The following is a 22,807-nucleotide window of genomic DNA, read 5'->3' as shown; positions in this document are numbered from 1 at the left end:
CCTCACAGGCCGAGGAGCGGACGGCCGGTGGGCCGGACCCCCGGGGCAGCGGCCGCCGGACCCGGGTGTGCGCACAGCGCGGCTGTCGCCCGCGGGTGGTGGCTTGGGGCCGGGGGCAGGGCCGCCCCGTCTCTGGAAGGAGGAAGGGGGTGGTGACCGGGGGCTGGCGAAGGGGGACGCGCGTGGGGCCGAGGCTGGCGGACGCGGGGTGTCGGGGGTGGAAGCGGCCGCCCGGGCTCTGGCCTCCCAGACATCGTTGTCACACGGGCCTGCCCCCGTGCGAGGGCACAGGTGCCCCGGCCGGGGTCTGTCGGGAAGATGGCGACCCCGGGTATGAGCTGGCAACAGCACTATTACGGCGGCGGGGCGGCCAAATTCGCGCCCACGCCGGCGGCCGCGCAGCTGGCCGGACACTGCCTGGACTACAGCCCGGACATGCACCTGAAGATGAGCAAGAAGATCGCGCAGCTCACCAAGGTAAGGCGGGCGCGCGCCGCGGGGCGCACCTGTGCCTCACCTCCCTTCCCCGCCCCCCCCCGGGGGGAGGCGCCGGGAGGCGGGGGGCCCCTCCGGCTCCGCGGGGAAGCCACGGCCTCGAGACCCACCCCGCCCTCCCCACACACCCCCGCCAGACTAAGCTGGAGGCCTGGCGACGTGGATTCAGGGGAGACCACGCCACTGCACGGTTTGGGTGGATGGACCTTGACCCTGGTGGAGCTTTCGGGTGAAAGGAACCTCCCCCCACCACGTCTCCCTTCTCCCAGAACACATTGGGGTTCACTTTCCCTGTTCTAGCACAGTTGATCCGCTTGACTGTTGCGCTCCAGGATAGCTTGCCACCAGGCTCCCGCCAGCCAGGCACCCCTGCTCCAGTCCCCCAGGAAGTGCAGTACCGTTTTACCCGGTACGACCCGGAATCCTCGCAATTAATCCGTGTGTTATGGGATCCACACGGTTAGTTCCAGAGGGAAAATAAACTTTTCTGAGATTATTCTGAGGAATGTGGGAGGGAAAAGCATTCCTTGCATGCAGTTTGGGGAGGTGTCTAGTGAGTGAGTCATTCCTGATCCTAACCAGAAGTCAAGTAGGGCTTTGTGGATGAATCACACTGTGTGTGTGCCTTTAGGTATCAAAAGACAATGGAAGCGCTGAAACGCTGAGGATCGGTTCAACAACTGTAGTTTCAGGATGGTAACTTGAGTTGATTCTTTTTTTTTTTTTCTACCTCTAATTTGTTTAATGGTGATAATAAGGAAGAGCTGGTTCCTGTGAAGCCAAAGCAGTTCCGACCTAGGATGCAGTTCCATTTGGCTCTTAGGGACGATTTTGCAGTCCTCCCCCAATGAGAAGTGATTTGTGGTGTCTGGAAGTGAGAGGTGACAACCACTCTACCCTTGATGTTGGTATCTGAGCAGAGGTGGATGTTGCAGGGGTTTTTACTGCTGGGTGATATCTGAAGTCTGACTAACTCCTGGATTTTCAGCATTTTTTGTTGTTAGTGTCTTGTTTTGTTGGTTGTGGGGCTTGAACTCTGGGCCTGGGCGCTGTCCCCAGGATTTCAGCTCAAAGTGAGCACTCTACCACTTGAGCCACAGTATCACTTCCCGTTTTCTGGTGGTTAATTAAGAGTGTCATGGACTCTCCTGCCGGGGCTGGCTTTGAACCATGATCCTCAGATCTCAAACTCCTGAGTAGCTAGGATTACAGGCCTGAGCCACTAGTGCCTGGCTCTTGTTTTAATGGGTTTTTTGAGAGAGTAATCAAGGTACTGGAATTGGGAAGAAAGCAAAGGAAATGAGAATGAAAAGGTGGTGAGAAAAGAATTTTTTTTAAAAAGCTCTTAGTGAAGAAATGTTATTAGGTACTGATTTAAGAAACAAACAAATGACAACAACAAAAAACCCCTTGGGCTTCTGGCCCAGGCTTCTAATCATAGTTACTCAGGAGGCTGAGATCTGAGCATCAAAGTTTGAAGCCTCAGTGGAAAAGTCTGTGAGACTCTCTCATATTTTAATTTTAGTTTTATTTTTTATTGTTCTTGAGTAGCTCTGCAAAACAGCTTTAATTCAACATATTAGTTGGTCCAATTAATCAGCAAAACCTGGAAATGTAGGTGTGGTTCAAGTCATAGAGCACCAGCATTGAGTGAAAAAGCCAAACAGGAGCACAAAGCCAAGCCTGGTACTGGAACGTGTGTGTGTTCATGTGCATGCATGCTCTTGTGTGTGCATGCACGCGCACACACACGCATAAGCAAAAGAAAGAAGAGAATTTTCTGACTTGTTTTCATTTGTTGTCTTTTTATTGTTTGTCAGAACTACTTTCGAGGTTGCTAAGTGTCTGGTTTTCAGTCTTTTCTTTTGTAACAGAAAGACCTGCAGTTTAGAGAAAGGAAAAGCTAAAAGGTCCAATAACTGTGTCATCAGTGTGGGTGTGGGGTGAAGCCAGGCCTCCTGCACTGGCATTTGATCTTCAGAATACTGATGTCCAGCGTGAAGCACATGAATATTTATTCTGGTTTTTCTTTGTTCCCTCTGGGACAAACATTGTTTTTAGATTGTAACCCTTTGAAGCCCTCCATAAATTGGTCCTGAAACACTCCATAAATTGGTCCTCAGACTGGGTAGAGTTTAATAAAACCTGTTTCTCTTCAGGAAACTTTTTTTTCCCTTGTTACATAATGCTTTTCAATTTCCTGTCCTTTTATCAGAAGAAGCAAGTTAGGGCAAAGTTGTGCATAGAGGAGGTATGACTTTTTCTATTTTCACCACTCTCCACAAGTCTGCCAGTGGCCCATCACTGCTGAATGCTGGCCCTAATCACCACTGAATGTTACTTGGACTCTGATTTAGTGTTTGTAGTTACAGTTCCTAAACACTCATTACCCCACCCACATCTAAGAACTTCAGACATTTAATCCTATCTTCTCAGGTTTCTCCATGTGGAAATTTCTCCATTCTAAAAATGCCAATAGTACTGTATGCGCAGTGGGCTGTTATGCACATTTTAGGGTGTCTGGCAGTATCCCTACACTACCTATACTACCTACACTACCACATGCCTGTGTCTAGCAGAAATGGCCAGATGTTCTTGGGTCAGGGCAGGGTGAAGCAGAGGTAGTAAAATCATGCCAGGTAAGAGACAAGTATCTCCAAGTTATACTGAAATTCCTACGGCTTCCTCACCCCTCTCTCTTGAGTTTGTATTTACTAAAATAAAGCCTAAGAATGAGACAATCTAATAATAGGTCTCTTTGAGGCCAGTTCCCTTCAGTTTCTGTGAAAACATAGAGATTGTCAAATTTAACAGTCCATAGACTTACTGTATATACAGTGGTATAAGCATGATATCATGAATTGAGTATGTATAGATAGTTAGAAACTACTGATATCTGCTATTAACATTTTCACTCATGAAGAGTTTGCTAATGGTGAATAGAATTATAGATAGAACTATAGTGACTAGAACTGTTTGAGACTTGATAATGGCTAATATTTCAAAGTTAGATATTATAACTGTAAAGATTAAACTAGAATCCTGCTTCTTTTGGAAAGGAGTCAGTAGAAGCAGCCAGTACACAGTAGTTTAATTACAGAACTTCTATTGGGAACTTCACACAGTCTCCTGAGTTAAAATTCCCACTCTAGAACTTGGTAGTAATGTGGCCTTGAACAAGTCTTCAAACTCTGAGCTCAGTTATGGAAGTTTGAAAGAAGGATGGTTATGCCTGTTTTAGAGTTGGATTTGCAAAAGAACATAGTAGGCTCATTGTTCAGGCTGCCATTGAGAGTACATATATAGAATAGTTGCAAAATTTATGTGGGTAATATATTAAAAAATACTCCTCTTATTTAAACAATTATGCTGTCCCTCCCTCTTCCTGGAGACAGTTGTGGGTTTTAAACTCAGGACCTTCTGCTTGCTAGACAGGCGCTCTGCCACTTGAGCCATACCCCCATTCTTTTATGCTTGTAGTTACTTTTTGGGTATTTCAGCTATGGTCTCCAGCCTCTAGCCTAGGGCTGGCCTCAGGGATTCTGCTGGTCTTCCATGTAACTGAGATAACAGGTACACTGCCATACCTGGCCAAGTATCAAGCCCTGGTCTTTATGTCTCTGCTTTCCAAATGCTGGGATTATAACCCAGGCTTAAGTTAAAAATGAAGCTTCTCCTTCACCCCATGGTGACCCTCTAGCCCTGCCTCTTGCAAGGAGGGGAGCCAATAATCAGAACACAGGGTGTTACAGACTTCTTCTCACCTAGTTTGTGTACTCTTCCTCCTTTGTCTTGCTAGGCCTGGTCTCTGAACCCTGCAAAGATGGATAAGGAGGGAGGACTCTATCCTAGCTCTGTCTGTCTCTCATAGTATTCACATCTGGTCCATAGGACCCATCATTCTTCACATAAACTCGGCCGTGCTCCTAGTTCAGCCCTCTCTCCTGGTCTCACATGCATCTTCGTCTAGCTTCTTCTTGTCCTTTAGATTTTTCCAAAGTAAATCAGGTGCCAGGTCTTCAAAGTACATGGTCCCCTCAAAGCTCCCCCCCCACCCCGCCTGCCTTTTTCCCCAGCCTTTACCGTGGGATAACTCTTCCCTATTTAAGGCCTTGTTATCATAACTCTCCCTCAAGAAATCTCCAGAACTCATTCTGTAATCCCCTCCAACCCATCTCACTAGTATTGGAGGTGTGGAGGTGTGTGTGTGTGTGTGTGTGTGTGTGTGTGTGTGTGTGTGTGTGTGTGTGTGTGTGTGTGTGTGTGTGTGTGTGTGTGTGTGTGTGTGTGTGTGTGTGTGTATACATTGGTACTTGGGTTTGGACTTGGGGCCTGAGCACTGTCTCTTTGTTTTGCTCAAGGCTGGAACTCTTCCACTTGTGCCACACCTGCACTTCCCATGTTTTTTGCTGATTAGTTGAACACAACAGTCTCTGACTTATCTTCCCTGGAAGGCTTCAGACCATCGTGATCCTCAGATCTCAGCTTCCTAAGCAGCTAGAATCACAGGTGTGAGCCACTGGTGCTATGCTCTCTTGAAATTTTTAAGCATGTTCTGGTACTTTCTTTGGAATGTTCTTTTTAAAAGTCTCTGGGTTCTCAGTAGAAACTTCCTTATTAGTAACCAATTCAAATTAGCTTCTTACAAATGTTTCTTCACCTGAATGCACTCTTCATACAACTCAGTCTACACTTATCACTTAGTCATACCTAGGATGAGTGCCCAAAGAGCAGAGAGTAGTTTTTGTTCTCTGTGTTTAGTATCATTAAGTCTTCTTAGTACTCAATTTGTAGCCCTACTTACTCAGATAAGTGAATTAATATACTAGATTCATAGCAAATATATTTTTTAAAGTCTTATGGCCAATCGTGTTTGGATTCAGCTCTGGCACATGCCGAGTGCGGCATCTTCTCTCTCCTTTGCGGCTTTACTATTATCTTGTGCAGTGACTTGGTCATATCTGAGTGGTTTAGATTCATTTCTGGTATTTCACTGATGTATACAAAAGTATGATATCTGATTAATTGTCCAAAATTTCCCAAAGGGACTTTTAGTGTGAAAAGGTATATAGCTAATCGAACCTTTAGATTCTAACCAGCTTAACTATCACATTTATAAATGCAAAAGTGGAGGTCTCAAAAGCTATTTCATGATTACATACAACCTGTCACTACCAGAACCTTGACTTGAACCAGGTCTCTGGATTTCTTTGGCAGCTATACTAGATGCTCTCTGTATACATTCTAATGACAACTACTCAGTAAGGTTTCATAGAACTATTGGTTTTCTCCTGTTGGAACCATATTTTACTGATCTGAATCACAGATTTTTGTTGTCGTTGTCACTCTGAAACTGGTGTGCTTTTCCATTTCACTGTAGAAATTTTCTGGGTTTAAAAATTGCAAATTTTATAACTGACTTTCCCTCTTCCCCTTCTACCCCCACATGTGTTCTTAAGATAAATGTCATAATATTTCCATGTTTTTATTAGCAGCTTTAGTAACTCCAGTTAAAAAAATTGTATTGACTTAGAGACTTCCATGCCTAGCTGGGCACTGGTGGCTCATGCCTGTATTCCTAGCTACCCAGGAGGCTGAGATCTGATGATTGTGGTTCACAGCCAGCTTGTGCAGTAAAGTCTGTGAGACTTTTATTTTCATTTAATCACCAGAAAACCAGAAGTTATGCTGTGGCTCAAAGTGGTAGAGTACTAGCCTTGAGCAAAAGAGTTCATGGCAGTGCCTAGGCCCTGAGTTCAAGCCCCACAGCTGACCAAAAACAAAAAAAAAAAAAAAAAAAGGAAAGAAACCCCTGTTTGGTATAAACATTACTACTATGGTTATTTTAAATGTCTTTTTGACTGTTTACTTTCTTGTTTCTTGGAAGCAATTCGGGAATGCAGTAAGTTGTAAAACTTCTGGGTTTTATCATTTTATTCTCTTTCTCTCTCTCTCTCTCTCTCTCTCTCTCTCTCTCTCTGAGAGTTGCCAGTGTCTTCCAAATTGGTATGAAGCATAAATGTAAAGAAATGTGATGGGAAAACAAAGACTTAGTTGTCAAGAGCAATACACAGGATTTGGATATGTTAGACTTGGCTTCTGTGTGCTACATTGTCTACCCTAAAAAAGATGGTATTCCTTGTGATTTTTAGAATTGCTAATCTGTAATCTTGTTTTTATTTACCATTTCTATATTAAAGTCTAGAAAGATTTGAATATAAATATTTTGTTCATATTCTAATTTTTGAATTATTATACAATTGATAGTTTTAATAAACTATAGTTTCTTCCTTTTCATACTTAATTATTAAAGAATAAATTATTATAACTACCTGGAATGTATCATGGGGATTAGTAATGTCACCTCTTCTAGTATAATATACTCACTTTAAACACTGTGTGTGTGTTTCTCTGTGTGTGTGTGTGTGTGTGTGTGTGTGTGTGTGTGTGCGTGCGTGCGCGCGCGCGCGCGACAGTTTGGGCCTGAGTGCTGTCCCTGAGCTGAGCTACTTTTCCTCAAGGCTAGCTCTTGAGCCACCACTCTACTTGTGGCATTTTGGATAGTTTACTGGAAATAAGAGTCCCACAGATATTCCTGTCTGGTCTGACTTTGAACCTCAATCCTCAGATCTCAGCCTCCTGAGTAGCTAGGATTACAGGCATAAACTGCTGGTACCTGGCTTAAAGATATTATTCATAAATGCTTCTAGAATCCTTTTTTACCTCTGGATCATTAATATGACCATTAGTATGTATACACTAAATTAGGCTCAATTTATAGTAATGTAACAAGAAGCTTTAAGGTGAAATGTTCTAGCCATACGAGTTCTACTCTGATAAGCATGGCCACTTGTTCCAAATGCCATTTAAGAAATACATAAAAATTAATTGCAGAAGTAAGAGATTGAGTCAAATGTGGCCATGTTGGAAAGACAGATAAAGGAATCCCAAGACTGTTCTTTACAGTACCGCATTAACTTTAACTGTAAGTAGAGAAAGAATTGGTACTGGGTAAGAGGAGACAGAATTAAGCATTTCCAGGTCAAAATTTTTGTCCTGTTGAACATTATCTCAAGGTTGGTCAGGAAAACCTAAGCATGGCAAGAAAATCATTATTTGTGTAATTTCCTGTCAAAAATTTCCTCCTGTCAAAAAATATATACCCATCCTTGGACTGCAGAAAGGACAAGAAGGATGGGTATAAGATGGGTATAAAAAATAAAGCCAGTGAGGACAACACTGAGTCAATTAGGCCAGTGACAAGTTTTCTCCCTCACTAACCCTGTTAGGCCAAACCTATAAATGCTGAATTATTCCTGAGTAAATTTTGTTGATTTTTTTTATTTGCCCTGTCTCTCTTTCTTATAAATGCAGTGCATGATTTGAATATGCCAATTTTAGACTTTGGCCTTTTCGGTTGAACAAGTTTAGATTATTTATTTATTTATTTAGGGTCTGGTCGTGGGGCCTGAACTCTGGGCCTGGGCACTGTCCCTCAGCTCTTCAGCTCAAGGCTAGCGCTCTACCACTTGAGTCACAGCACCACTTCAGGCTTTTTTCTTTTTGCTTATGTGGTGCTGAGGAATCGAACTCAGGGCCTCAGGCATGCAAGGCAAGCGCTCTATCACTGAGCCACTTCCCAACCCCAAGTTTAGTTTATTCTAGTGTGTCCATGTGTTCACAGGTATAAGTTGAGAATCTCTTACCTGGAATGCTGGAGGGCCAGAAACACTTCATTCTTGTATATTTGCATACACATTATGATATACCTTGGAATTGGGATCCAAATCTGAGCACAAAATTCAGTTATGTTTATATGCACCTGTACACATAGACTAAAGGAAATTTTAAACAGTTTTTTATTTTTATTTTCTTGTACACCTGCATATCAGCTTTGATCTGTGTCACATGAGGTCAGGTATGGGATTTTTCCATGTGACATCACACTTGGGCACAAAATGACTCAGGTTTTGGAACAGTTTGCCTTCTTGAACTAGTATACATAACCTGTATTTGCCTTTCTTATCCTGTTCTTCCTTAAGCATTTTCTACAGAATCTCATTTCCTTCAAGAAACAGTTCATGATCAAAATACTAGATAGTTTTATTCTTAGATGTTTTGCCTAGTGAAACATATTTTTTAATTTGTGAAGGGAGTTGTGGGTTTGAATGTGAGTATATATGTGTGTTCAATCATGTGCTCTAAGATAAAAGAAAATAGCTGTAACTGAAAGAGAGCACATAGGTCCATGTGTTTAGAAAAATCTTCAGCATTTAGTATAGGAAAGACATTGTGTTAGGTACTATTACTTTATTCCTGTTAATTTACTCTCCCATTTTGGACTATTTTTTTCTGGCTTTTCAATGAGAAAATGCAATGAAAATATATTAATTACATAGTGCAACATATTTATTAACAGAGTAAGTCTAGTGAATGCTAAGTGCATACCTATGAGTAACTTTCCTATTTGTTATGGTAATTTTGGATAGAAATTATATATCTACTTTTCTTAGGTAAAGAACTATGCTAGCACTTTACACATACTTCTTAATTAGAGTTATGATGCCTCAGTTGATATATTTCTTGGTTAAAATCTTGGGAATTTATTTGGCCAGGGAATAAAAAGATGAAGGGAAATCTTGGTCTTCTGAAACCTGGGAGTTAGTATGTGTATGGTAGGTATAGATGGGCAGACTTGAGAGCTACAGTCCCAGGGCTAAATGGAAGGACACAGCATTGCCTCTCACATGGTCAAAGGTCTTCTATTAGACAGGTCTCTGTGAGAGTCTTATTTTTCATCACTGATTAGTATGTGGCCTGTAATAAATGTTTTAACCTCTAGGAGCTTCAGTGTACTCAACTAAAATGTAAGAATAACAAAGCCTACCTCACAAAATTATTACAAAGTCCAAATAAGATACTTTATGTGAAAGAGAGGCATGTGAAGCACAAGTCCTTTCCACTCTCTCCAGCACCTATTTACATTTCTGCTGACGTATTCTTTAACATTTAGGCTTAGCATATATTCTGTATTTTCTTTTTCTGTGGAGTTATGTTTTACGTTGTTAGGGACTACAACTATCAAAAGTAAAGGTTTAGAGCTGGGCACCGGTGGCTCACATCTGTAATCCTAGCTTTTTAAGAGGCTGAGACCTGAGCATCATGGTTCAAAGCCAATCCCAGCAGGAAAGTCCATGAGACTCTTATCTCCAATAAACCACCAGAAAACCAAAAGTGGTGCTGTGGCTCAAGTGGTAGAGCACTAGCCTTGAGCTGATGAGCTGAGGGAGCACCCAGGCCCAGAGTTCAGGCCCCATGACTGAGCAAAAAAAAAAGTAAAAGTTTAGCAGTCGATTCTCATTCACAGTAGTTACATTCCACATTCCAGGATGCAATCCAGGGATTAGGCCCATCACAACATAATATGGTATGTGCTTCTGTTTGAAACACTTGGTTTACTAATTATTATTGGTACATTAATACTGAACTCACAGTCAGTAGTACTACCTAATTCCTGTCTGCCCGAAGCTTGCCTAACTCACTTTTAGATTTGGGGGTTATTTATACATTTTGTCAAGTAAGTAAATTCATAAATACAAAGTTTTCTAATAAAGAGGACCAACTATCTAAAAGCAGAGGTAGAATTTTGCATCTACTGTTTACCCAGCCCCTGTTTTGGCTTGTCAGCTGCTGTCAGGAGCCTGTGTGACTTAAACCCCCTAAACACTCTCACATGAGGGTAAACTATTATTATTTCCCTAAACACCCTCTGTTGAGAGGGATGGAAGGGATTGTGGGGGCCGAAAGACTCATTTGAGTGCCAGCCACGTACACCACCCTGCAGTCATAGGTATGAGATAAAATTGCATTTAGATCCTTTCCTTGTATATTAACTGAAAATGTTCAGAATCAGATCTGTCATATTGCCCTAGGTCAGAAAAAGCAATTAAATTTTAAATTACTTCAGAACATGGAGCAAAAGCTTTAAAATCCTGAGAATGTTTTAGTTTTAAGCCTTCTCTTTTATAGTCCTCATTTGCTTACAATATGTTTGTAGTTACATCTTTTCCAGCAGAAACTACAGGTGTGGAAGTTGGTTTTGTTAAAAACCTTTTCCCAGGTAACTAAAGATTACTAGAAATCATATAGTGTGGAGACTATAGTGTATTTGGTTGAATGTTTATGTGGTAATCTTATGCAATGTATGGGGAAATGTTTTTGAATTATTCAGATATAGAATGTGTTAGGAGTCTTCCTGGTTTCTTTCCTGACATACCTGCTTGAAGTGATCTAAAGAAGAGTGCTCTATGAGTGGTGGAGTTCTGTGGTTATTGTTTGTTTTTGGATTGCTTGTTTTATAGACCAAATGTGGTAAGCAGGTATTCTACTACTGAGCTTCATCCCCAGCCCTTTCAGAATTTTTAATAGGAGCATATGTAGGTATGTTTGTGCTTTCTTGTCACAGTCACCTGGTGCTTTTCAAAAAATACCAAGGAAGAAAAGATCCCAGTTAAGAGTACATAGTGTTCTTGAAGAAGTTAGGAAAGTTAGCTTCCTGAAAAATAGAACAGTTTAATCTGAAGCCTAACCCATCACTTTAATATTGTTCTCTTTAGGTATACACACACACATATACATATGTGTATATATGATATACATATGTATATATATGTGTATATATATATATTTATATGTGTATGTATATATAACGTATATATTTAACCTTAAATTCTGAATTACTATTCCTTGTTAGTTGAGCTTTGCTAGAGAAAATTATGGACTATGGCAGATGCCTACCTCCTAATGTCTGGAACCTGTGTGTATGTTACCTTACATTTACAGATGTGAATAAGTTAAGCATTGTTTTTCTTTTTCTCTTTCTCATTTAGCTTGCTTGCTCAGCTAGCACCCTACCACTTGAGCCATGCCTCCCACCCATTTTTTTGCTGTTTGTTTTGGGATTGAGCTTGTGTACTTTACTGTCTGGACTAGCTTCAAACTATGATACTCTGGATCTCAGCCTCCTGAGTAGCTAGAATTATAGACATGAGCCACCCAGCACCCAGCTAGACATATTGAGATGAGGTGATTATTCTTTTTTTTTTTTTTTTTGGTCCGGTCATGGGGCCTGAACTCTGGGCCTGGGCGCTGTCCCTCAGCTCTTCAGCTCAAGGCTAGCGCTCTACCACTTGAGCCACAGCGCCACTTCCGGCTTTTTTCTTTTTGCTTATGTAGTGCTGAGGAATCGAACCCAGGGCCTCATGAGTGCAAGGCAAGCGCTCTACCACTGAGCTACCTTCCCAGCCCCGAGGTGATTATTCTTATATTTGATTATTCTCCATTATTTGTTTGGGGCATGTATTATCACAAGATCTGTCAAAGTTGGACTGGCAGAGTAGCCCAACCTATAGAAGTCCACTAGTAAGTACAAGGCTCCAAGTTCAATTCCCACTACAGCTGTAAAAAGTAAAAATAAAAATATATCACAAGGATCCTTTCTAAGTGAAAGAGGAGGTAGAACTCTAGTGTCAATGGTAAGATGGAGAAATATTTGACCAATCATGGCTAGTTTTGAAAATGGGAGAGAACCACAAGTCAAGGAATGCTGATGGCCTCTAGAAGCTAGAAAAGGCAAAGAAACAACTTCACCAAGGGCTTTTGTAGTTCGTCCCAGTAAAATCTCCAACAGTATAAGATTAGGAAATTTGCATTGCACACAAATTATTACAATAGCATCAGAAAACTAATGCAAGGACTTATATGGCTTTCTACTCAGTTATGTAATCAAATTGTATCTGATCACTTATGACATAATTGGAAAGTGTGTTCTCTCTTCTGATATGTATATAGTGGTAGAGAAGCTGAGGCTTATTTTAGTAAAACTGTCAAGACTCTAAGGGGTTTTGGTCTGCAACAATCCTGGTGGTCATTGCAGTAATGACCTTAAGAGAGCATTTTCGCTGGGCACCAGTGGCTCATACTTGTCATCCTAGCTACTCAAGAAGCTGAGATCTGAGGATCACGGTTTGAAGCTAGCCCAGGTAAGAAAGTCCCCGTGAGACTCTCCCCGCCCCCTCCAGTCCTGGGGCTTGAACTCAGGGCCAGGGCACTGTCCCTGAGCTTCTTTTGCTCAAAGCTAGCACTGTACCATTTGACCCACAGTACCACTTCTGGCCTTTTCTGTTTATATGATACTAAGAAATTGAACCCAGGGCTTCATGCATGCTAGGCTCTTATCATCCAATTAACCACTCAAAAATCAGAAGTGGTGCTGTGGCTCAAGTGATAGAGTACTAGCCTTGAGCACAAAGGGGCAGAGAGAGAGAGAGAGAGAGAGAGAGAGAGAGAGAGAGAGAGAGAGAGAGAGAGAGAGAGAGAGAGAGAGAGAGAGAGAGAGAGAGAGAGAGAGAGAGAGAGAGAGAGAGAGAGAGAGAGAGAGAGAGAGAGAGAGAGAGAGAGAGAGAGAGAGAGAGATTCTCCTGACCTTGTGTCTTAAATAGATCCTCTTCTTGTGAAGAGATAGGAATCAAAGAACCTTGTTGGAAGGCTGTTGGAATAATATGATGAGAAATGATGAGGGCTTGAATTAGAATGATGGTGACAAGAAAGGTTTTGAGAACATTTGTCAGGACTTTGTGGGAATATATTATAGGGGAAGTCTAGCAGGTCCCTGACACACACTAGATGTGTGATAAATAGTTGATGAATAAGGGACAGAGACTAGATGGATATTAATATCTGTTAAGGTAGTAATTTGAGAAAACATTTATTAGTGTTTCTTGCCGGGTATTTATCCCCACTCCTACAGTTAGTAGCTTAAAACAAGAAACATTTGTAATATCTTAGTTTCTGAGGTTCAGGAATCTTAAGTGTTACTTAGCTGGATGGTTCTGGCTTAAGGCTTCTCATGATACTGTCTAGGGCTCTAATCTCTGAAGACTTACCCAGGATGGAGGTCTATTGTTGAGTCCCCTTGCATGGCTATTAATAAGAGACTTTATTTAATTTTTCTCCACATGAATTTCTTCATAGAAGGTGATCTGGGCCAGCCAGAGGGGAGACCATGGTAGAACTGTAGTCTCATTAGAATATAATCATAAAGTGACCTGTCATCACATCTGGTGTGTTCTGTTGGTTTCAAGACCAACAACAATACAGCAGAAAAGGCAATGACACAAATATTTGCAAAGTCCTGTGCAGTTATTGTTCAGTATGTGGAAATGAGAAGCAGGCAGGTTATTACAGGTTTAATCCAAACCTGATTTTCTTTCTTGCTAGGTATAGCACAAGAACTGGATTTTAAGAAAGTTGAAGAGCTTCAGGAGAGAATAATTTGGTTAATCTACTATTATTGACTGTAGAGATGGGAGGATGGGATGAAGCTAATAGGTTGAGGGAAAATATGGGGATCACTGGGAAGATCCTTGTTACGTGTGTAAGTAATGTCTAGATGTTACTGATCTGAGGCATTTTGGTTTTCAAAGCTGCATAATAATGTGGTCATGCTTACCAAGTCCCATGAGATGGAGACTAATTCATGAGGAAGCTGACAGTAAGAAAGGGTACGTAACTAGCTATGAGCCATGCTGCTTGAGGAGTTGGCATTTGAATCTGGTTTGTCTGACTACAATGTTTGTGAGAATACACCATTGGGTAATTAAGTAAATGCCCAAATAAATCACTTTAGGTCTCGTGAGTCATATGCACAGTGAAGAGAATCTGGGTGTTTAGCCAAAACCAGATTTCAGCAAGGAATAGGGCCCTGAGAATGTAAGGAATTAGTTTGGCATCCCATGTTTGGTTTATTCTTTAAAAGCAGGCTAAGGATTATAGAGACTGTAATGGGAGTAGATGGGGATGGTAGTGAATGGCGGGCAAAACCAGGGAATGAAGATGATACTAGAATTTTACTTGTAACTTGCTCTTCAGTTTTATGGCTAATATAGAGTATATAGTTTTGGAATGCAAATCTCATGTACTTAGGGTTTTTTTCTGAGAACATCTAGAATGCACAATAAAATTTTGAAGCAAAAATGTGATGTATTTAAGCAAATTAGTCATACTTCCTTTCCAACTTGTCTGCTAGTTTATTTGCACAAAATTTCTGCAAACTTTGTCCTATATTAAGAATAACAAATAAAAATGCCAGTATTTTTCTATTTACTATATATATCGAAGTCTTATTTTAGGTGTATCACATTTTTATGCTTAAGCTTTATATCTGAAAATGATATTACATCAAATCTAAGTATCTTTTAGACAGCTAATAGAAATTATGTTAAATATAGCTTCTAGAAGCATCTCTGAGTCATAGATACTTGTTCTTCTATGGACAGTCACTGAGCAAGCATTTTGAGTAACCACTAAATAGTAGGTTCTGTGGTGAGTGGGGTACGAATGAGTCCAGCAGCCTGTCCTGCGGGAGATTTCAACATAACTGAAGTACAGGATGGAGAATACTTGAAATTAAACAGTGTTTGGCAAACATCTTCATGTTTAGTTCTGAGTGAAACTGTTTCCCCTGACAAACACAGCTGTTTCTACCACAGTGTGGGCATCAGTGCCGCTCACCAGTCCTGTCCCCTGTGTACCTAACACTTCTTGAGAGGAATATTGTCAATAACAGTAGAGACATCAGGCCACAGCACTGTCAAACAAAAGAAAATAAGATAAATTTTTAAAATTAATTAATATTACAGTGCTAAGCACTTCACATATATCATGTCATTTATTATTCTTCAATCTTATTTTAGTACTGCATCTTAATTACACAGAATAATGGGTTCTGTTGTGACATTTCATACATTCCTATATCATAGTATAGTTTGACCATATCTACACACTTTTTTGACCACCTTCCCTTATTCTCCCTTTGTTTCTTGACCTGCTTCTCTATTCTTTCAAAATAGTTCCCCTTCTACTTTTATATTGTCTCTCTCTCCTTTTTTCCTCTTAGAGTATATGTACAAGAAAAGTACATGATACTTGTCTTTCTGAATCTGGTTTGTTTCAGTTAACCTAATATTCTCCAGTTTCATCCATTTTCACCAAAGTTACATAATTTTGTTCTTTAGTGGCTGAATAAAACTGTGTTGTGTTTATGTATATACCCCAGGAGTGTTATAACTGGGAATATGGTAGTTATTTAGATTCCCACAATCACTGTAGAAGGGTTCCTTTATTTGCCTATGTGCTTGTCAGATAAGGTAAGATAGAATTTCAGGGTAGTTTTAATTTGCATTTCCTTGATCACTAAATATGATGAACACTTTTTTATATAACTATTGGTACTTTTTACTTCTTTTGTGAACTATGTGTTCAGATCCTTTACTCGTTCACTAAATTATCTGTTCTTTTATTGATATTGTATTTATTTTCATTTCTTTCCTTTTATTTAAAATAGAATTTTTGGTGTACTCAAGGGTCCTCATGTTTGCTAGACAAGTGTTCTACATTTGTACAACTCTTATGTTCCAGATTTAAAAAACAATAAAATCAGAGCTGAGAAGATGGTTCAATGGTAGAATGCTTACCTTGCATGTCTGAGGCCCTGGGTTCAATTCCTCAGCACCACATAAGCAGAAAAAGCTGGAAATGGCACTGTGGCTCAAGTAGTAGAGCCCTAGCCTTGCGCTAAAGAGCTGAGGGACAGCGCCTGAACCCAGAGTTCAGGTCCCACACTGACCAAAAAACAATTAAAATCATTATTATACAGGTGATATATAAAGGAGTTAGAGTTATATAAGTCAACTAAAGAGTACATTTCTTTTTGGGCAAAGTCACCCCTTCCCTTGTATGCTCTCTCTCTCTCTTTCTCTTTCTTTTTTTCTCTCTCTCTGTTTTTTCCTCCCGTCTACACCTACAAGTTGTATAGTTCATTTTCAATATAGTGTCTAGTGAGTAACGAGAGGCCCACATTGAGTTCTTTATATATGCTATATTTTTATCCTGTATTGGTAGAAGAGCTGACAAAATTTTTCACCCATTCTGTAGGTAGCCTTTTCATTCCTGTTTGATTCTTTTGTGGTGAAGGTTTTTAATGCGATCAATCCTATTTGCCATTGTCAATTCTTACTGTTATTCATTACCTGAGCTATTTATTGGAATTACACACACACACACACACACACACACACGTGTGCGCACACACATACACACATACACACACTATGTCTGTACCTTGAAGTCTTGAAGTGTTTTCTTTAGATTCCTCTTAGTTGTTTCAAAGGGTTTTTTGTTGTTCTTGTTTGTCAATTATGGGACTTGAACTCTAGACCTGGGTGTTGTCCCTGAGGGCTCTTTTTTTGCTCAAGGCTAGTGCTCTTCTACTATGAGCCATAGTACCACTCTGGGTTTTCTGGTAGTTCATTGGAGATAAGAGTCTAATAGACTTTGGTGCCTGAGTTGGCTTTGAACCTCAGTCCTTAAATCTCAGCCTCCTGAGTAACTAAGATTTATAGTCATGTTAGGAATATAGCTAGGTGCCAGTGGCTCACACTTGTAAATCTTACTCAGGAGGCTGAGATCTAAGGATTCCAATTTGAAGCCTGCCAGGAAATTTCTTGAGACTCCTACTAGTTAACCACAAAAATGTTAGAAGTGGAGCTGTGGCTTAAGTGAAAGAGTCTAGCTTTGAGCATAAAAGCTCAGGGACAGCACCTAAGCCTTGAGTTTGTGTATCAGGACCAGGGGGGAAAAAAGGAAATACATTAAGATCCTTGATCCATTTTGAGTAGTTGAGAGAATAATGATCTAGTTTTAGTTTTCATATCCAGTTTTCCTAGCACCATTTGTTGAAGAGACTGTTTTCTCTATTTTTTTAATATATTTTTTCTATGTTTTTGGCATTTCCGTTGGCAATCAACGGAGATAGCTGTGTAGGTTTTTTTTCTAGGTCTTCCGTTCTGTTCTATTGGCCAGTGTGTCTGGTTTTAGCCAGCATTATGCTGTTCTTGTTACTAAGGCTCTGTAATATGTAATATAATTTGAAATCAGATATTCCTTCAGCATTGTTCTTTTTTAAATCAGGATTGCTTTTGCTATTCATGTTTTTTTTTTTTTCTGGGCTTTTATCATAAAGAGATAATGAAATCTGTGGAAGGCTTTTTATTGAGATGATTATGTGATTTTTTTTTATCCATGATTCTATTTTTGGGTTTTGTTAATATTACTGATTTATGTATTATTGTGTCCCTGGTATGAAAAAATTTAATCATAGTGTATGATCTTATTAATGTGCTGGTAATTCAGTTTGCAAATGTTTTAGTGAGGAATTTTGTCTATGTTCATCAAGAGCATTCATCCTTTTTTTTTTGTCGGTTGTAGGGCTTGAACTCTGGGCTTGGGTACTGTCCCTGTGCTCTTCAGCTCAAGGTGAGCGCTCTACCGCTTGAGACACAGCACCACTTCCGGTTTTCTAGTAGTTTATTGGAGATAAGAGTCTCACGAACTTTCCTGCCCAGGCTGGCTTTGAACCGCGATCCTCAGATCTCAGCCTCCTGAACAGCTAGGATTACAGGTGTGAGCCACTGGCGCCCAGCTTCCTTTTTTTTTTTTTTTTTTTTACTGTGTCCTTTTGAGGTTTTGAATTGAGGATAGTACTGGCTTCGTGGAATGAGTTTGAAAGTTCTTCTCTTTTTATTTTATTGAATAGTTTGAGAATCATTAGTATTAGATGTTTTTTATAGGTCAGGTAAATTTCAGCAATGAATCAATCTGGTCCTGGAATTCTTATTGTCTGGAGAAGTTTTATTACTGTTTCATGCTATGGTCTTGCCCCAACCAGTCTTCATTTTCTTATGGTTTGTTTTTGGAGCAGTGATTATTTTTATTTTACAGGGGGGAAAAATCTAAAGGTATGATAGAGATGTTTAAAATAACTTTTTCAAAGCTTGACATCGTACAAATGAACTTTTGTGACAGTTACATAATTGAAATCTTGTGTAAGGGCCAAAGTTGGCCCTGCTAAAAATGGTAAGACCAGAGTACACTTGAGAAGCTTTAAGCCCGCTCATTCCGTCTTGCCTCAGACTCTTTCTGTTGGATCTCAGGTTCAAATGAAGCTGTTGAATTTTCTACCTGTCCTTAGGCAGCTGTGTACTTTCTTCTCTTGGACACCCATCAGGCTTTTATAATTGCTTTCTAGAATTCATTCCATCCTGAACAAATGTCTCTGCAGCCTCATCTCTTCACAAGAAACTCTATATCCTTTCTTTAATTGAAAAGTAATTCTGGCTCTCTCCCAGGGTTCTACTTTTGTTGCAGCCTTTGCAAGCACCACAGCTCGTTAACACACATTTCTTCCACCTCACATTTCTTCTACCTCAGTTCCTGGAGGTACATCTAGCTCATTCTGTAAGTAACATTCTGCAGGTTTAGACCAACTGGCAGTTCTACCTATATTTCTGTTGCCATAGGACTGCTGTCCATGGGCTGACATCCTACCCTCACAGTTCTTCATCTTTTCAAATTCGGAGATCTTAATCAATATGAAAGCTATTCATGTTTTCCACTAAATCTTTTTGGGTTTTGCTTTTGGCAATGTTTGGGGATTGAACTCAGTGTTTCATACTTGGTTATATAGGTAATTTACCCCTCAAACCATGCCTCTAGTATTTGTGCTGTGCTTATTTTTGAGATAGGGTCTCACTTTTTTTGCTCAGTCTGGCCTGGACTGTGGTCCTCCTATTTTATATTTCCTGCTACAGCTATGCTGACAAGAACCTGCCACTATGCCTAGCTTTGTACTGCTGAGATGGAGCCTCACACACCGTTTTCTCAGGATGGCCTTGAGCCATGTTACACGTTACAGTAAAAATAAAATCTTGCTGCCACTGATGGGAAGGCACAGCTAAATAGGATGGATGTAGAGGAACACTATCAGGAGAAATTCCAGGAAGGAATTTCTATTTGTTACTGTGATGGTTATGCTTGATTTGAACTGAATATCTTCTGAAGAGTCTAACCTGTAAGGAGTGACTAAATATTTAGAAGGAACAGGATTGTTTTTCTTTGCCAAGGAGTTTTTAGGAGTCATAAAGAAAGTCAAGCTTCCCTTTTTTATTCTGATTTGTGAGTGAATAATTTCTACCTATTTGTGAGTAAATAATTTATGCCTAGTATAGTGGCAAGCTCTAAAATACACTGTATTTATAAAAATGCAATGGTTTGATATATTAAAACCATATATCAAACAATAGTCTTCTAAAATATCAAAATTCACTTTTCCAGCAAAATAGGAAAAGGAGAGATGTGTAGATTACAGTAGATAAGTGAAATTTACTGGGCCAACTTATATTAATTTATAATGACAATTTATAATGACAAACGTCTGAAGTACTAGAATAGTGATTTGTTTACAATACGTGCTGAAGAATTCTTATGCTGGACAGAATGTTCACTCACCTTGGTTATAATTAGGTGCACAGCATCTTCCTTCAAGTAATTATGTCTTCAATTGTGACCTAATTTTAGCATATATTAAAATACAAGGGTGAAAATTCTGAAATAATTCCAACAAATAAAAAGGATTTTGTGTGGAAGTATTGAACATGATAAGCTGAAATCAAAACCCTAAAATTGGACTGCCAAAATAAGTGGACAAAGTAATAAAAATTATTTTTTGTTATTGACAAAAAAGTTAATTGTGAATGAAAGTTAAAGTAAATTAAAAAAGTAGAATCTAGTCATGTTGGGTCTTCGTCGGGGTCTGAGGAAAGGTAAGTGCGCTGCTCGCCCGTTCCCCAGCCTCCCTTAGCCTCAGAGACAGTCAGAAGCAGGGGAGTCAAGTCAAGCAGGAACTTGTTTATTACCACACAGCAAGCACTTTTTAAAGCAAAAAACCGCGTGGCATGGAAAGGGGAGGAAAAGGAACCAACCAATCACTATAGAGGTCACCCTATCATGCGCCTAAGCTTTCTGTACTTTCCCTGCTGTCCACGAGCTGTTCACGCACTGACGTCACTTCGCCTGGTTGTGGTATCCAGTCAGATTTTAACATAAACAACTGGGGCTCTGCCCACTCAACTTCTTCTCAGCGCCATCTTTGCTGCCCATGTGCCCCACATGGTCATTAAATTCAGGACTAGCCATCTTATGAAACATGTATTCAGTTACCTATTGCTGCTCTGTTTACTTCTTTCTGGCTTTTGTACCACTCAACTCCTGTATAAAACAATAACCCACTCATTAGTCTTACAAATTCTCAAGTCAGGAATTCAGAGCAAGGGAGCTGGATGGTTTGTTTCTGATTCATGAGTGAGGCCTCAGAGAAACCAACAGGGCTAGATGTAATTCAACTAGGAGTTGAAATGACTAGGGTTAGGGATCTGCCTTCCAACACGGCTTCTTTACACATCTGGCTGCTGGAACAGGGGAGTTAAAGTGGAATCAGCCAGAACACTTGACTAGAGGGTTACACTCTTTTCTTTACATAGCCACATGTTTATAATTGAGTTCTTCTGTTGTCACTTGGCTTCCTTATATCACGACATAACTGCCTCATGTACTGTCAGTACCCAAGTTTACAGCACTTTGGAAAGAAAGTGAGGGCCTCATAATAAAGTTCCTAGGAGTCATATAAATTGTTTTAATCTGTAGAGTTCTTTTTTAAGATTTTAGTGGCAGAGTTGACAAACCTAACTGTGAGCTAAAACCACAATGAAATATCCAGTTAATTTGGTGTCCATTGTTAAGTGATGCTGTCAGAAGAGATACACTTCGGTGATGGAAGTTTTGCCATGGGATGGAAGAACACTAGTTAAGAAGTTTCTGTCCATTGCACCTTGTAAGGTTGTTGCTATCTGCATCTAGATGTCTGCCATCCCCTTAGTGTCACACACCCACAATTCAGTTAATCATCTTTTACATCAGACATCTCACAAGTGTGAAAAAGACATAAGCCCCAAATACCTACTCTACTTTCTCAACTCTAGCAGCTCCAGCTGACCCTTCCTTAAATCCAAACTTGTAAGGTGAAAATTTGATACTAAATTTTCCTCTTTTCTTTTGAGTGATTTTGCTTCTTCCTTTAAGATATTTTTCATATGTGTTCTTTTCCTTTTGATTCTCCAATGTAGGAAACTATATTGACTTTAGTTTTTCAAAGTCTCCTGACTTTTGTACTCTTCTATTTCAGCTTATCTTGCTTGTGATCTGATACTGCTAATAACTGAAATCATTTGTTGCTCAGTTCATCAAATATTAACTCCTCAGGAAAAAGAAAAAGACACAAGTGGACAAGGGATAGTACAAAGATAAATGTGGAGGGTTCATTGAATTAAATATGAATATCTTTTTCTCTAAAGAGCTTAACTGTTTACAACATATTTAACCTGCTTGTATTACCTGCCTGTAATCTTAGCTACTTAGGAGGCTGAGATCTGAGGATTGCACTTCAAAGCCAGCCCCAGCAGACTCTTATCTCCAATAAGCCACTCAGAAAACTGGAAGTGGTGCTGTGGCTCAAGTGTTAGAGCGTTCACCTTTAGCTGAAGAGCTGAGGGATAGCGCCCAGGCCCGGAGTTCAAGCCTCACAACTGACAGAAAAAATTTAAAAAACAGAAAAAACATCATAATATTTGTTTCACTAAACTATATATAGCTCCTGTTGAGAAGCAGAGTCATTAAAGTATTTATTGCAATAGCAAACGGCAGGAAATGTATTTCAGAATACTATTGCTTCTCTATTCAATTTAGGAACCTACTGTTACACTTCTGAATTCTCATTCTTATCAAATAGCTTGGCATTGTTTTTTGGTCCTCTTAATTACTGAATTAATTTAATGACCCTTATCTTTGTATGTAGTAAAGCAGTGAGTGGTTCTTGATCTTTTTTCCACTCAGTCACTTACCTGGTGAGTATGGGTGGCCATTCATACCAGCTGTGTTCCATGACTAGTTTTCACCAGACTCACCTCTTTTTTATTTTTTTGTTTTTTGTATATATTTTTATTGTAAAGATACTGTACAGAGGGGTTACAGTTATATGAGTACATTTCCTATCCAGCACTGTTATCTCCTCCTTTGTTTTTCCCCTGCTATCCCTTCCCTCCCACCTCCCCAAATCCCCCCTCCTCCCCACCCCCCCCCCGCCGCCAAATTGTAAAGTTCGTTTTCAACATAATGTCTTGTACATCTCATTGTTACAGTGGGTCAACCTGTATCCTTATTTAAGCATTTTGTTATATCCCTTCCCCTCCCCAATTATAAAAATGTATATGCAAGATGCAGGACACTGGAATCAGATATAGTAAAAACAGGGGTTATATGTGGGGGAAGAACATGCAAAGAAACAAAAGAATCACATAGTGCA

General features: G+C 40.0%; 1 protein-coding gene across 11 annotated transcripts in view; it reads left to right on the top strand.

The window, feature by feature from the left end:
• Nucleotides 1-212: 212 nt before the first annotated feature.
• Fam184a (family with sequence similarity 184 member A) overlaps nucleotides 213-22,807 on the top strand; it is an 89,251-nt gene continuing 66,656 nt past the window's right edge. For 10 of the 11 annotated variants that reach the window (XM_070015338.1, XM_070015333.1, XM_070015339.1 and 7 more), the window contains exon 1: nucleotides 213-477. In XM_070015338.1, coding sequence (XP_069871439.1) covers nucleotides 319-477 — 159 coding nt within the window. In that variant the 5' untranslated portion in view covers nucleotides 213-318. Of the gene's footprint in view, nucleotides 478-887; nucleotides 955-22,807 lie in introns of those variants that run through there. The other variant, XM_070015340.1, reaches the window with a different exon arrangement.

Source organism: Dipodomys merriami, unplaced genomic scaffold, assembly GCF_024711535.1.
Source record: "Dipodomys merriami isolate MVZ:Mamm:240054 unplaced genomic scaffold, mDipMer1.0.p SCAF_112, whole genome shotgun sequence".
NCBI classification, from domain to species: domain Eukaryota; kingdom Metazoa; phylum Chordata; class Mammalia; order Rodentia; family Heteromyidae; genus Dipodomys; species Dipodomys merriami.
Note: the sequence above shows the minus strand (reverse complement) of the source record. Positions and strands in the feature narration are given on the sequence as shown.